Source organism: Melospiza melodia, chromosome 10, assembly GCF_035770615.1.
Source record: "Melospiza melodia melodia isolate bMelMel2 chromosome 10, bMelMel2.pri, whole genome shotgun sequence".
Taxonomy (NCBI): Eukaryota; Metazoa; Chordata; class Aves; order Passeriformes; family Passerellidae; genus Melospiza; species Melospiza melodia.
Genome location: NC_086203.1, coordinates 25,692,473 through 25,705,616, shown reverse-complemented (window position 1 = coordinate 25,705,616; position 13,144 = coordinate 25,692,473). Strand labels below are relative to the sequence as shown.

At 44.6% G+C, this 13,144-nt stretch overlaps 1 protein-coding gene across 1 annotated transcript in view; it reads left to right on the top strand.

Annotated features, from left to right (window-relative positions):
- The window catches only part of LRIG1 (leucine rich repeats and immunoglobulin like domains 1), a 98,510-nt gene that overhangs the window by 60,271 nt on the left and 25,095 nt on the right, over window positions 1-13,144 (top strand). The window contains 5 exon segments of the mRNA XM_063164342.1: window positions 2,148-2,285; window positions 3,317-3,460; window positions 5,674-5,817; window positions 6,988-7,131; window positions 11,475-11,618. Of these exon segments, the coding sequence (XP_063020412.1) occupies window positions 2,148-2,285; window positions 3,317-3,460; window positions 5,674-5,817; window positions 6,988-7,131; window positions 11,475-11,618 (714 nt within the window).

Genomic DNA, 13,144 nt, shown 5'->3' with positions numbered 1-13,144 from the left:
TGAGATCAGAGCTGAACTCACAGCCCCTGCTTCAGGAGAGCTCCAGAAAATGTGCTCGTGCTTTGCTTTCAGTTATGTCTGTGTTCAGGCACTTTCCTGAGTCAGGCTTGGATGCACATTTAATGGGTGCTCTTCTTTTGAGAAGGGAAAAAAGATTAAAAATTTCTGAACCTTGTGATTCTACTAATCAAGTTAATTGCAAAAAAAAAAAAAAAAGTCCTAGAGGGAAAGAAATTTCCCTTGCCCGTGTTTTTAGTTAATGGAGTTCACAAAATTCTGGGTATAGTGATTTTTCCTGTATTTTAGTCTCACTGTGGTATAAATTCGGTGCACCACTGTCCTATGTGTGCATGGATGTGAAAATCCAGACTTTATTCCCAGCTGTAAATGAATATTGGTCTTTTGGATAGCAGCCATGTCATTACCTTTGAAACAGTTGTGGTTGTGGAGACCTGTGTGCAGGTAACCCATGGAATAACCAGTTTGGAGACATAAATTATGACTTTCCTTTGATTTTTCTTGACACCTTGTTGCATTGTATTAGCAGCTATAGTGCTGTAAAATTTGTCCTTAGTGTTTTCTGAGCCTGCACTGAATTAATTATCATTTAAACTCTTCAGTCAAAGTGTTGTTTCTGTGCCTGTTTCCCCAGCATTAAGCAAGGGCCATGTGCTGGCTGTTTAAAGGGTGAATCTCCCAAAAGCAAATTGTTCTGAGGTTGCAGATTTTTCACTCTTCCTGTTGTAACCAGAAGAGAGCTGGTCACCAGCAAAGGTTGTGGTGAAACAATCTGGTTTCAATAACAGGGAGGGTAAAGGAGCAGATCACAGTGTGGGGAGCAGGTCCCTTGCCATTTTCTGTCAAAGAGAGGAGCTTTTCTTCCAAAGGGGTTTGTCTGGGAGAGCTCAAAGAGAGGGTGAAGCTGGAGAAGATGGGCTCCTGAACAGCTGGAAGTGCCTGAAAAGCTGTTTCAGTTTTTGTTTCAAAGGGCTGATGCCTTGTCAGGGGAGCTGGACTTGCATTCAGGAGTGCTTTCACTGGCTGCTCTCCCCTCCTCTGCTCACCCAGTGGGTGTCTGGACGGATTGAGGCACAGGACTTGTCTGAACTCTCTTTACTGTCTCTTATTATTCAGCAAGTTCCCAAGTGTCTGGTGAGCATCTCTGTTTGGAGTGCCTCACTCCCAGCCTTGCCAGTAATATCAGTGACTGCTCTAAATTCACATCAGGCATGTGCTCTGCCTCTTGTGACTAATGCACAATGTATTTTTTTAATTGATTACTGTTCTCTACTGACTCAGGCCAGAAAGGAGTCAGAGGAAAGGACTCAGTGAGGGGGTGATTTTTACTTAGACCTTGTTGAGTACAGATGAGGTCTAAAGGTATTTACCTGTTTGCTGCCTGTGGAAGCAAACTGAGGGCAGTTGGTAGGAATTTCTCTAAAGAGAAACTTTGGATTGAATCCCTCAGGCTGTCCTGGTCAGGCAGCAAACACAGGATCAGTGCAGGTCTGATCCTGCAGCTGGTGCTTGGGCACTGCAGAGTTGTCCTAATCCTACAGCAGGACAAAATTAGCAAAAGATAAGGAAATGCCAGCAAGAACGTTTGCAAGACTTCTTATTTCTGTGTGTTATAAATCACTGTAACACAGTGCAAAGCGGGGAATTTTCAGAAGAATCTTTAGGAATGTAGAGTGTTATGTAACTTTTGTTGAGTTTGTAGTCACTTATTTGATTCCTTCTCTGAAAGCCACATTCTCTGGATAAAGCCTTGGCATGTTGAGCCACTGATCTGCACTCCTGTGTTTGGGATTTAGAAACAGTCCTGTAGCACTTGCATGTAACAAACCCAGTTTGGAAGTACAGGCTTGTGGGAGAGCCCAGATTAATGGAAGAAAAACTGATGAGTGGAGTCAGTAGCTCTGTAGAAGGAAAAAAGTGGAAGCCTGCAGATACCTGTGAGCTGGCTGTAGCCAGAGGAGCAGCGAGGGGATTAGGGAATCTCTCCGCAATGGTTAAAAAGTTAAAGCTGTTAAAAAGGCACCATAACTCTGAGTGTACAAACTCAGGGCCTGCTGCAGACTCTGATATTAATTCTGTTTTTCTAAGAGAGCTAAACAGTCCCTTTTTTCTGCTCCTGACTGTTGCAGGCATCACAACAGGATCCGCAGCATCGAGGGCAGAGAGCTGCAGCCCTACGTTACCCTGGAAACGCTGGACCTGAGCTTCAATGACATCACGGAAATCCGAAACGGCTGCTTCCCACAGGGACTGCTCATCAAGGAGCTGTGAGTGCTGCTGGCTGGGAACTGCTTTTGTGGACTTAGCACAGCACAGAAAAGGGCCTCAAACCTTCAGAAAAAGAAGCCATGAGCATGAGAAGTATGGGGTTGTTTGTCAGGATTTTAAGCGCAAGGGAGAGTTAGAAGGCAGCACGTTGTCACTGTTGTCAAGATATTTTTTGAGTGGTGTTTGGTTTGTGATGTAGTTAGGAAGAATGCAGATTATTATTAATTGTGTTGCAGAGAAAAGGTATCCTTCAGGTATCCTACATCCTTCATGTGTAGGTATCTCAATAAAGAATGCAGATTGTTATTAATTGTGTTGCAAAGAAAAGATCTCTATCTTTCAGGTATCCTACATCCTTCATGTGTAGGTGTCTTTACAACTGCAAACCTGTGTGTATCTAGAAGAGTGGAGAGAGAACAACTATTTAATCATTAAAGTGGCTTTCTGAATATTGAGAACAGACATGTCTCTGATTATCTGAAGAAAATGGGGTCAGGCAGAGTAACACACTGCCACAGGATGTTTGCCTATTCAGAGAAATATGAAATAATCTGTATTTTAGGTACTTTTGAAGAGGTGCAGGCAAGTAGTCTGCCTGCATTAAAGTTTACTCCCAAGTTTGTGTTCCTGGTTGCAGGAGGGTACAAGAGAGTGGTGTTGTGACTGATGTCCTGCAGAAACAGCCCTCTGTGGCTCAGACTAGGATCCAAATAAAAAAGACCTCTGGGACAGATACTGAGGGGAAAATGGGGAATGAATAGCATCATCCTGCACCGGAATAGTCTCCAGTTCCTGGCTTCCACTCCTGACTGCCTTGTTCAAGTAGGAGGGTGTCAGGGAGCTCTTTGGAAGTGCCCAGCAATTCCCTACATTCATCACAGGCTCTGGGAAGGGCGCTTTGTGCAGACAGAAATTCAGCTGGGTTGAAGCCACCTCTGTAGTTTTACCAACTTGTCTGGAGACCAACTAAATGCTGATAAAAGGTAATTTCTGACAGAAGCATTCATTTTTGTGCTGTGATTTATTGCAGCTACCTGGGGAGCAACAGAATCAGCACCCTGGAGCCCGGTGCCTTTGATAGCCTGTCCCGGACCCTGCTGACACTCAGGCTGAGTAAAAACAGGATCACCCAGCTTCCTGTCAAGGCCTTCAGGCTGCCCAGGCTAATTCAGCTGTGAGTACAAATGTCCACTTTAATTAAGCTCTTCGTGGAGATAAAATGATTCTGGGGGTGTGCACAGCAAATGTCACCTGTCCTCACCTGCTGTGTACGACATGTAGAATTCACTGTGCAGGAGTTCTCTGCCAGCTCCTAGGAAGGCACACTGGGAGAGGGTTTTGTCTTCTGCTTCTTGGCTTTTCAGGTCATTATTTGGATCAGGGAGGGAGGGAGGGAGGGATGCTGCAACAGATACCAGCATCTTTTGCGCTTGACAGAGTGAGACAAATCCATTGCCTTGCAAGCTGCTGGTGTCTGTGGTGCAACAGAGGTTTGCAAGATGTTTCCATTGAGAGGGACAGAACTCAGATGCTATGTTAATGTTTTAAGGCCACACAGGTATCTTTATTGGCAATAAAAAAGCAATGAGGGAAGGTTGTTAAACTGTGAGGTGATATTTGGGCAGAGAAAATTGCAGCTCAGATGAGTTAACACACACATGGTTGTTGTTCTGCCTGTGTGGGGACACGCAGACATCTGCAGCTGTAAACATGCTTTATGTGTAAAAAAGTGGCCACTTAATGGCACTTTTTCCTTCTGCTGCTGTTGCAGAAATGGGCCCAGCCTAAGGCTCCTTGTAATCTTTCCATCAAATTTGATAGACAAAAGGTCCACCTCTGTCGTTAACATGAAGTCCACAAATGCTGTTGGAACTTGCACCTCCAAGTGTCAACCTCCTGACTGAGGGAGAAATCCTGAAGCCAGGGTGTGCCCAAGGAGAGTGTGTGCATTTGTGTCTGCATACATGCAGGATTTACAGCCAGTTTGGGATGGGATGGGATGGGACACACAATAGGAAGAGTCTTTTGCCTCTCAGCTGGAAGTTGCTGTCCATTGAGTGAGGGCTTCTAATTCACTGTGTTTGACTGCATCACGTGCAGAACTGTAATGAAAACAGCTCAGTCTGTTTAGGAACATGGTTTGCACTGAGAGATGGAGTAATTGGTGCTCTTAATGACTGCCTCAGAGCTGGATGTTTAACTCTGCAGATAAACATGAATGAGTTGCAAGTTACCCAGATTGGTGTGTTGTAGGATTTGTGTACAGTTCTTTTTCTGGCAAAGCCTGTTTCACTAATAGCCCAGGAAGTGCTGTACCACAAGGGACTTTAGGCCTGCAAAATCTTTATTGCTTACTTGACTTTAAGTATTCTCAACTTGAGCCCAAGTTCAACATTGTTTTTTTAGGCAGTTGAAAAGTAAGCTTAAAGTCTCTATGGCTTCTACATCTTTTCCAAAACAAGTTTGGATGTTGTAACCTCCACCATTTTCCTCAATACAAACACTAAATAGGGAACTATCCTCAGCTTAATCTTGTATGTGTGGAAAAATATCAGTTTAAAAAGTTTTAGCTTCAGCTTTCAGTGCATTGAAGTTCTCCACTGACTTAACAGAACTGGATTTTCAGCTGGTATGTCTGGGCTAAGCAATCCATAAGACTGATACAGGTTGGTAAAGTGTGCTGTGATGATGTTCATATTGCTATTCAGAAAAAAAGATATTGCCAAAATTAAGGGGTCCTTCCTCACCCAGGGAAACTCCAAAGAAATTTAATGAACCAGGCTGGAAACTATTGTATATACAATACTAAGACTACATTGTTATTGGAAACACTTTCATTCTTTATTAGTTTCTGATAGTAGAAAAAAAGAAAAAAGTGACATTTTTCAGGGGGACTGAAGGCTTTCCTTTCAGACTTGGCCGCAAAGTTTCCTCTTGGGCCCACACTTTTGGGGCACCTGCATGTTTCAGAGCTCATTTTTACTGGGCAATTACAAGTCCTATAAAAACAATGGATTGTAAAGGAAATAATGCCAATGATTTGATCAAATGGTGTCTGTGCTTGAGGGAGGATAGAGAGTGGGAATTGATGAGGGGGATCAATGGTTGAAAAGAAATGCAGAGAGAGAAGGGATGAAGAGGAATTGCTGCCCTGTGTAATTTCTCTGTAGTGAAAGCCTGTCCCAGGGTGAGTTTGTTTAGGAGATCACACCCAGCTGCCTCCCCTGGATAGCTCTGGGATTGAAGGTTTCCGGTGCTGTTCTGCTGCCTCCTGGAAACCACTGACACAGGAGCTGCTGGCATTGCTGTCCCCATTGTGTGCTGCACAGATGACTGGGTGAGAAAGGACTGGGCTTTAACAAACTTGTATGGCCTTGGTGATTTCAGGGAGCTGAACCGCAATCGCCTCCGCCTGATTGAAGGGCTGACGTTCCAGGGGCTGGACAGCCTGGAAGTGCTGAAACTGCAGCGCAACAACATCAGCAAACTCACTGATGGGGCTTTCTGGGGCCTGGCCAAAATGCAAGTTCTGTAAGTTGGTGCTGTCACATCCTTCTCTGTATTTTAGCAGTGACCCGTGCTGCTTTGTGTGCCCCTTTCTTTGTCCTGCACGCCCAGAGCTGCTGCAGCAGCATTGCCACATTTCTCTTCACAGAGAAAAAGCAAAGCATAATTTTCCTCAAGAATATTTCTGAGATTCACATTCTCTGAACCTCAGAGAAAGAAAACACAATTCTTATTTTATTTGCTCTACCCGTGTTTGTGTAAAAATAGATTGCAATATGGAGATTGTTTATATAAAGTATTGGTATTTTATTTACAAGTGTGTGTTGGGACTGTGAGCTGACAGTCATGAGATTCCCTGCAGTTGTGTGCAGAGTTGAGTGCTTGGCAGTAATGTAAAATAGTGTAATATAGTATAGAATAATATAGTATAATAAAGTAATTAATTAGCCTTCTGATAAGATGGACTCAGATGCATCATTCTCTCCCCTCGTTAGGGTGCCTACAAATTCCATACAGCAGCTTCTCTTTGGCTGACCCACAGTTTACAAAAGCTCACTGCTTCAGCAGGTGTTCAGTAAAAACAGCACTGTTTTTTAAGCTGTGGCACTATTCCTTTGAAAGTTTGACAGTTTGAACATTCAGCATTTATCTCAATTGGTCTTTAAATATCTGGCTTCTGCAAAATTGTTTTGGCTGATAGGTGGAAACTCTGTGTTGCAGACAGTATCATTCCACCTCATGGGATACCTAGAAACCAAGCTGGCCATTCTTGGTGATGTTTTCTTTCCATACCAGAGAATAAATTGATTAGTCATTGCAGAGATACCTGCAGCTTCCAGCACCCTTGACTTCCATGTGTGTTTGTGAGGTTCCAGGTGATGAAGGCAGCATGATTCTGGGGGCTGCTGTCACACAACTGAGACTCTGCAAATACAAGCTTGAGTGGGATGCTTTAAGCCCAGTTTACTTGCAGTGGAGCTTCTCTCTGCAGTCACATCTCCTTCTGGGCATTTCCTTTGTGTTCTCCTTGAATTTCTCTCTTTGTTTGACAAGAAATGCCCACACATGCATGTGTCCACCTGGGTATGTAGAAAGGTGTGTAGGAATGGCTAAAATCCCAATTCTTTTTGGAACTTCTTCCAGCATTTGACCAGTGCCGCTTATCTGGCAATTCCTTCTGATTTTCCTCCACAGGCACCTGGAATACAACAGCCTGACAGAAGTGAACAGTGGCTCTCTCTATGGCCTTTCCTCTCTGCACCAGCTCCACCTCAGTAACAACTCCATATCCCGCATCAACCCCGATGGCTGGAGCTTCTGCCAGAAGCTGCATGAGCTGTGAGTTGCTTTCTGTGGTGTTGTGTAATGCTGGCAGGAGAGAGGGGAGTAAGGAATTTTCTCAAGGCTTACAGCTCCCACTGTATCAACCTGTAGAAATGCAGGAAATGCAGGCTCCTAAGTGATGCCCTGGTTATTTATGATGTTATGACCTTCAGAGCACCTGGTTAAAACACATTTGTACCAGAAACAAAGGCTAGAACCCACTAAAAGTGCACAGTGCCAGAAGACCTGGAGAGTTTGTGAGCTGTGGCTTGCCAATGTTTTTAGCTAGTGAGTTACAAGACTTGTAACTTGCCATATAATAACTGTACAGCCTGAAGGAAGCTTTGCTTTATCCTCTGTGTTTACAAAGAACAACCATGCTTTCAGCCAGCAGAGATTTGGCCCTTTCAAGGCAGTTCTCCTTGTTTCTCCTGTTTACCCTTTATCCTTCCTGTGGGGTTCAGTTGTTGAACAGTAAATACATGGCTTTGCTCTCCTGAGGTGCTGGGGATACAGCCTGGCAAGTGAAGGAAAGCCTTGCTGCTGAGGGCAGCCCCACAAGGGTGTCTTTTGGGTCTGTGGCACTGCTTTAAATGCCTTTTTGAAGAGACACACAGGGATGCTTGCAGTATTTACAGAAGGTGCTGCATCCCCTCTGTGCAAAGCTTTGCTTTTTACTTTGGTCAACTTGACACGTGGTCAGTGGAGCTGGAATTCATTCTGCTAAACATTGTCAGGGAGTCTCCTGTGCACCAAAAAGCAGTATGGTGGAGCAAATTCCTGCTGCCAGAGGCCTCATTCTGCTCTCACACTGGAGGTTGGTATCTGCCTATCCAGCTGTGAGTCCTGAACCTTTGGGCTGTGGGTTCAGAGAAGGATACACATGACACATATAATTTCTTTATGTTTAGAATTAACATTCTAGTCCTGTGGTCTTCTCTTGAACCCAAATTATTTGTTCAGATGTTGGTTATTTTTTGGGGGTGCAAGGAAGTACTTTATTTTTTGTTTTAATTAAATACACGTGTGATTGTTGAATTACCTGATTTTTCAAATGGCTGCAGAACTGCCCATGCCTTCCTCAATTCAGATCCTCACATGATATTTTGCTAGATTAAGGCAGTGTTAATGGAGAGATCTTCAAGGCAGCAGATAGAACTGGAACTGTGCTCTGCCTTTGGTCTTTTAAAATGTGAAGCATCCAAAAAAGGGGAACTTGCACTCACAGCTGGATCCTTGGAGCAGCCAAATGCAGATCTCTGCACTGCACAGAACCAAATATCTCGTGCCTGTGCTGAGCTTTATTTCAGCCTGGTTAGATGGGATGGGTCAGACCCACCTGCACCTCCCAGGGCTAATGGCAGAACTCTTTTAGGGAGAGCTGAGCTTGCCTTCTCTCCATGAGTCTTTTTGCAAACCCTCAAGGTTTACACTGGAGGTTGCTTGTCATGCTGAGTCCTTTTTCTCAGGTATGGATTAGGATCTCATCCAGCAAGCAGTTCTAGCAGTGAGCTGTCCTGTCTTAGGAGCAGGAATTGCAGAAACTGGGTTGCAGGATGGGGTAGATTTGGAAGGTGCCTGGTGGTGTGAGGTGGTGTGAGGCCCTGGGGTGTGCCTGGCCTGACAGGGCAGGATTGTGCTGCAGTCTGAGGCCGTGGCTGAGATGGGAAAGGTGATTGTGTGGGAGTTAGCACAGCCCTGCAAAGTCCTGCAGGCTCTCTCAGGTGCTGCCTTTAGGGTAAGGCTGCTGCAGGGAGCCATCAGATCTCAGAGTGAAACTCCTGTAGGAGAGGCCTGTGCTGAAATGCCAGGGTGAGGAAAGGAAGCCATGGGTACATCCAGACTGACTCGTGCACTTTGTTAGTGGTTTCATTCCTCATTGAAAGATCCTTGCTCACCTCCACTGTTGCTAAATCCACTGGGTTTCAGTTACCTGAACCCACTGTGGCTGTACAGGGAATGAATTTCAGTCTTCTAAGGAGGGAGTTGATATCTGAAGGAGGAGTTATCTCACATTCAGTTGCTGGGACAAAACGTGAAGCCAAGGCTCTGGGCTGATGTAAGAGCTGACAAGGAAAGAAAGTTCTTGCCTTGTTCTGAGCATGAGAAAGGGCTGATTGTATTCACCAGTCAGGTGCTGGAGCATCAGCATCATGGAAAAAACCACAGTGGGAGCAGAGAGTTTCATCAGAGGTAAATGGTGACTTGGCTGCTGGGTCTTTCCTTCCCTTTTTTTTACCTGTAGCTTGGTCAGGGGGAGTGAAGTGTGTGAGAGGTACCTGGTCCAGAGCAAGCTGGCAGCAGCAGCTCCAGTTGCACAACAGGGCTCTGGTTAACCCCTTCCTGCACCAAGTTTGGCATGGTGCTCTAAATCTCCTGCTTCTCACCAGGCTGGAAGGGCTGTGTAGACAAACATTGTCATTTATTCATGCCAGTGATTTCTCACCTTTTTTTTTTTAATATCCTCTTAAATGTGCTATTGAACACTTCTGTGTTGTTACCTTTTTTTAAACTGAATATTGAATATAAAATTATGATTAAATATAAAATTATGATTAACATTAGATGATGTTAAGAAAAAAAAACAATTGGAAAACAAAGAAAGGTAGAGGTTGGGCTTGGCATCTGACTGTACCAGAAGTGTAACAACGAATTGCCCTGTCCTGTGGCAGGAAGCAGGGCCCTGAAGAAGCCACTGCCAGGTGCAATAGCTCCTGAAACTTTCCATGTGTGACACCAGTGAGAGTCACCACGTCCTGCTGCTGTCTGTCCATCCAAACAAACAGAGGGAACATGCCTTCACCAGTTGTGGCAGGAACTCTTATGTGTGGAGTCAAAAGGAACTATTTATTTTCTCAGCCAGGTTTAGGATTTCTTTTAAACAATTTTTTTTTTAAACCCAAATTCTTTAATAGCAGGTGAGGACATAATTTTGACCAGATGCCAGTTCTTCATAGCTAACACTATAGCTTCTTTAGGAATGAAAGTATGTTGTCCCATACCTTCAAACTCATTAATCTTTGCTGAATTTTTTCCAGAGCTTGCCCTCTGCCCACTCACACAGCTAAAAGATAGATAGCCCCTTTGCCAAGTAAATGACACTCTCAGTGCTCTGGAGTATGTGTCTGTTTGGGCTTTGGTTTTGGCTTTGCAGCGAGTTTCATGCAAGCCCCAGACACATTTTTAAGCAGACTCATTAACAGGCAGTGCTAGAAGAGGAATTTGTAGGTTTGGAACTCAGTGATTTTTTTTTTCTTGTCTGTACAGTGAAGAATTTCAGTGCTTGTTCAAAGCTGTTTCACTTTTTCAAAAGCTGAGCAGCCCAAACCCTCACATCTTCTGAAGTGAGTGGCACTCCCAGGTCACCAAGAAGGTGGTTGTGAAAATCTGGTGCCTGCTGCTCCTCTCATGTGAGAATCCAGGGTGATCTTCCACAATAAAGCAGAGCTTTATTCTGGATGGAAGGTGGTTGCACAGATCCCAAGGCTTGCCCTCAGTGTCACATCTCCAAAGCCTCATCCACACCTTGCTGGGAGAGCAAAGCTGCTGCCTTCCTGCCAGCTTCCAAATGCAACAGGAGCAGTGCTTAAAAAAACCTCCCAGACCAGACATAATGCAGGCAAGGGGAGGAGATAGATGGAAAACCAGGAAAAAAAAACAACCCTCCAAGTTTCTTGTAAGTGGAGAGGATTTAAGGCAAGCTGTGCTCCTTACAAAGGGGAGTGGGAGGAAGGAAAGGTGGCTGGTTTACAACAGACACCTCCTTTCTGTGGGTGAAAGGAAGCATTCAATTGCCTTGTGGTGAAATGCTTTTGGCTCTGCACTGGGGTGGAGCCCAGGCACCCACACCCAGAGCCTGGGGCTGGCTGTGCACAAGTGCAGAATGATAAGGCACCTCCTGAGCACAGCAGCCTGCCAAGAGCTGTGTGAGCTCCAGAATCCATCAGTGTGACATCACTCTGCACCTCACAGGGCGTGGGCAGCAGGGCCTGCTGCTCCTGTGGGCCTCAGGGAGAGGGATTGAGCACAGCGGGGCTTCCAGACCATGAGCAGACCAGAGAGGAGCTCTCCCTGCTGGAGCTGACAAGGTGTGTGTGCTGGGTTATTGCCCTCAGTCACTCCTGGGACAGCCTCTCTCTGTAGCCTGCACAGAAATGGCCCCAGAGCTGGGTACCAGCTGCCTGCTGCTCCTTGATGTCCCCCATGAGTGTTTTGGGGCAATACTTGCATTCAATCTTATTTCCTCACCCACCCAGTGCATCAGGTGCCTGTGGGAGGCAGGCACTGCTTGGCACTGAGGAGTTTGGAAAATACCAAATGGATTGACAAGAGCTGTTTGTTGCATTTTTTCCCCTCAGGATTCTCTCCTACAACAACCTGACCAGGCTGGATGAGGGAAGCCTGGCAGACCTGGGGGGGCTGCATGTGCTGAGGCTGAGCCACAATTCCATCAACCACATTGCAGAAGGAGCTTTCAGGGGACTCAAAAACCTCCGTGTCCTGTAAGTTGCTCTCAGCTTTTGTCACACCACACCCATGTTTTCCCTCCACAGTTTGTGTTCTGCCACATGGTTCTGCTTTGAAGATGCTTTGGGTGCCCACGTCTGGCAGTTTTAGATTCCTGAAGCCACCTCAGCTGACCAAAAATCCCTGAGGTCTCATTCCTGCAGCTAATAGCAGTATTTCTCTTGCTATCACATTGATTTTAATTGAAATTCTTAGAAAATCTTGGTTTCTTTTGGATCATTCTACACTCAGAAGGAGCAGGGAATGATTCCTTCTACTGACAACACTGGAAATTTGAATATCCTCTTAAATGTGCTATTGAACATTTCTGTGTTGTTACTTTTTTTAAAACTGAATATTAAATATAAAATTGTGATTAAATATAAAATTTTGATTATATATAAAATTATGATTAACATAAGATGATGTTAAGAAAAAAAAGCAATTGGAAAAGAAAGAAATATAGAAGTTGGGCTTGGCATCTGACTGTACCAGAAGAGTCATAGAAATAAGAAGCTTTTGCAGGTACCATGCAAATAAGCAGAAGTTTTTAATTCAATGAGCCCATGAAATATTCTGTGTTCTGATTTTCATGGGAAGCCCTGAAAAACCAAAAAATTGCAAGGGCAAAAGTTTTGTGTGCCCTAATACTGAATTGCAGAAATGATCCATTGAGTGCTGGCTGTGGCCATTTACCACAGACTTTTATTTTAAAACCACTGACACAATAAAATACCTGGAAATGTGATACTGGAAATGAGCTTGCCTAGTCCAAATAGCAACTTGTAAGGTTTTAGGAGCAGTATAGCCCATGAGACAGATCAGTGTGGCCTCCTGTGGGGTGCAGTTGTGTTATATTTTTGTGACCCCCAACAAGGGAAGGGAGGAAGGAATGATGAATTTGACTCCATGTTCTTAGAAGGCTAATTTATTATTTTATTATCTATATTATATTAAAGAATACTGTACTAAACTGTACTAAAGCATAGAGAAAGGATACAGACAGAATGCTAAAAAGATAATAATGAAAACTTGTGACTCCTTCCAGAGTCCTGACACAGCTTGGCCATAATTGGCCATTGAGTCAAAACAATTCACATGAAACCAATGAAACAATTACCTGTTGGTAAAGAATATCTAAAGACATTCTAAAGCAGCAAAACACAGGAGAAGCAATCAGATAATTATTGTTTCCCTTTTTCTCTGAGGCTTCTCAGCTTCCCAGGAGGAGAATTTTCAGAAATGTGATGATGACACAGTTGTAGCATTGTAGCATTGCACAGTGAGAGCTGTGTGAGACTGAAATACATCTGGGCTTGTCTTGTGAGCATCAGGAGATGGGGGATGCAGTTCCATTGCTGTGTTCTGTCTCCTCACTGGAACCTGCAGAGCTGCTCTCTCCTCTCCCTGGGAGCTGCAGGCTCAGCACCTTCATCTGGCACAGCACAGTTCTCACAGCCCTTGTGACAGCACCAGACACGTTCCCAGGCTGCTTGGGTTCAGCAAACTGATTTAGTTCTTC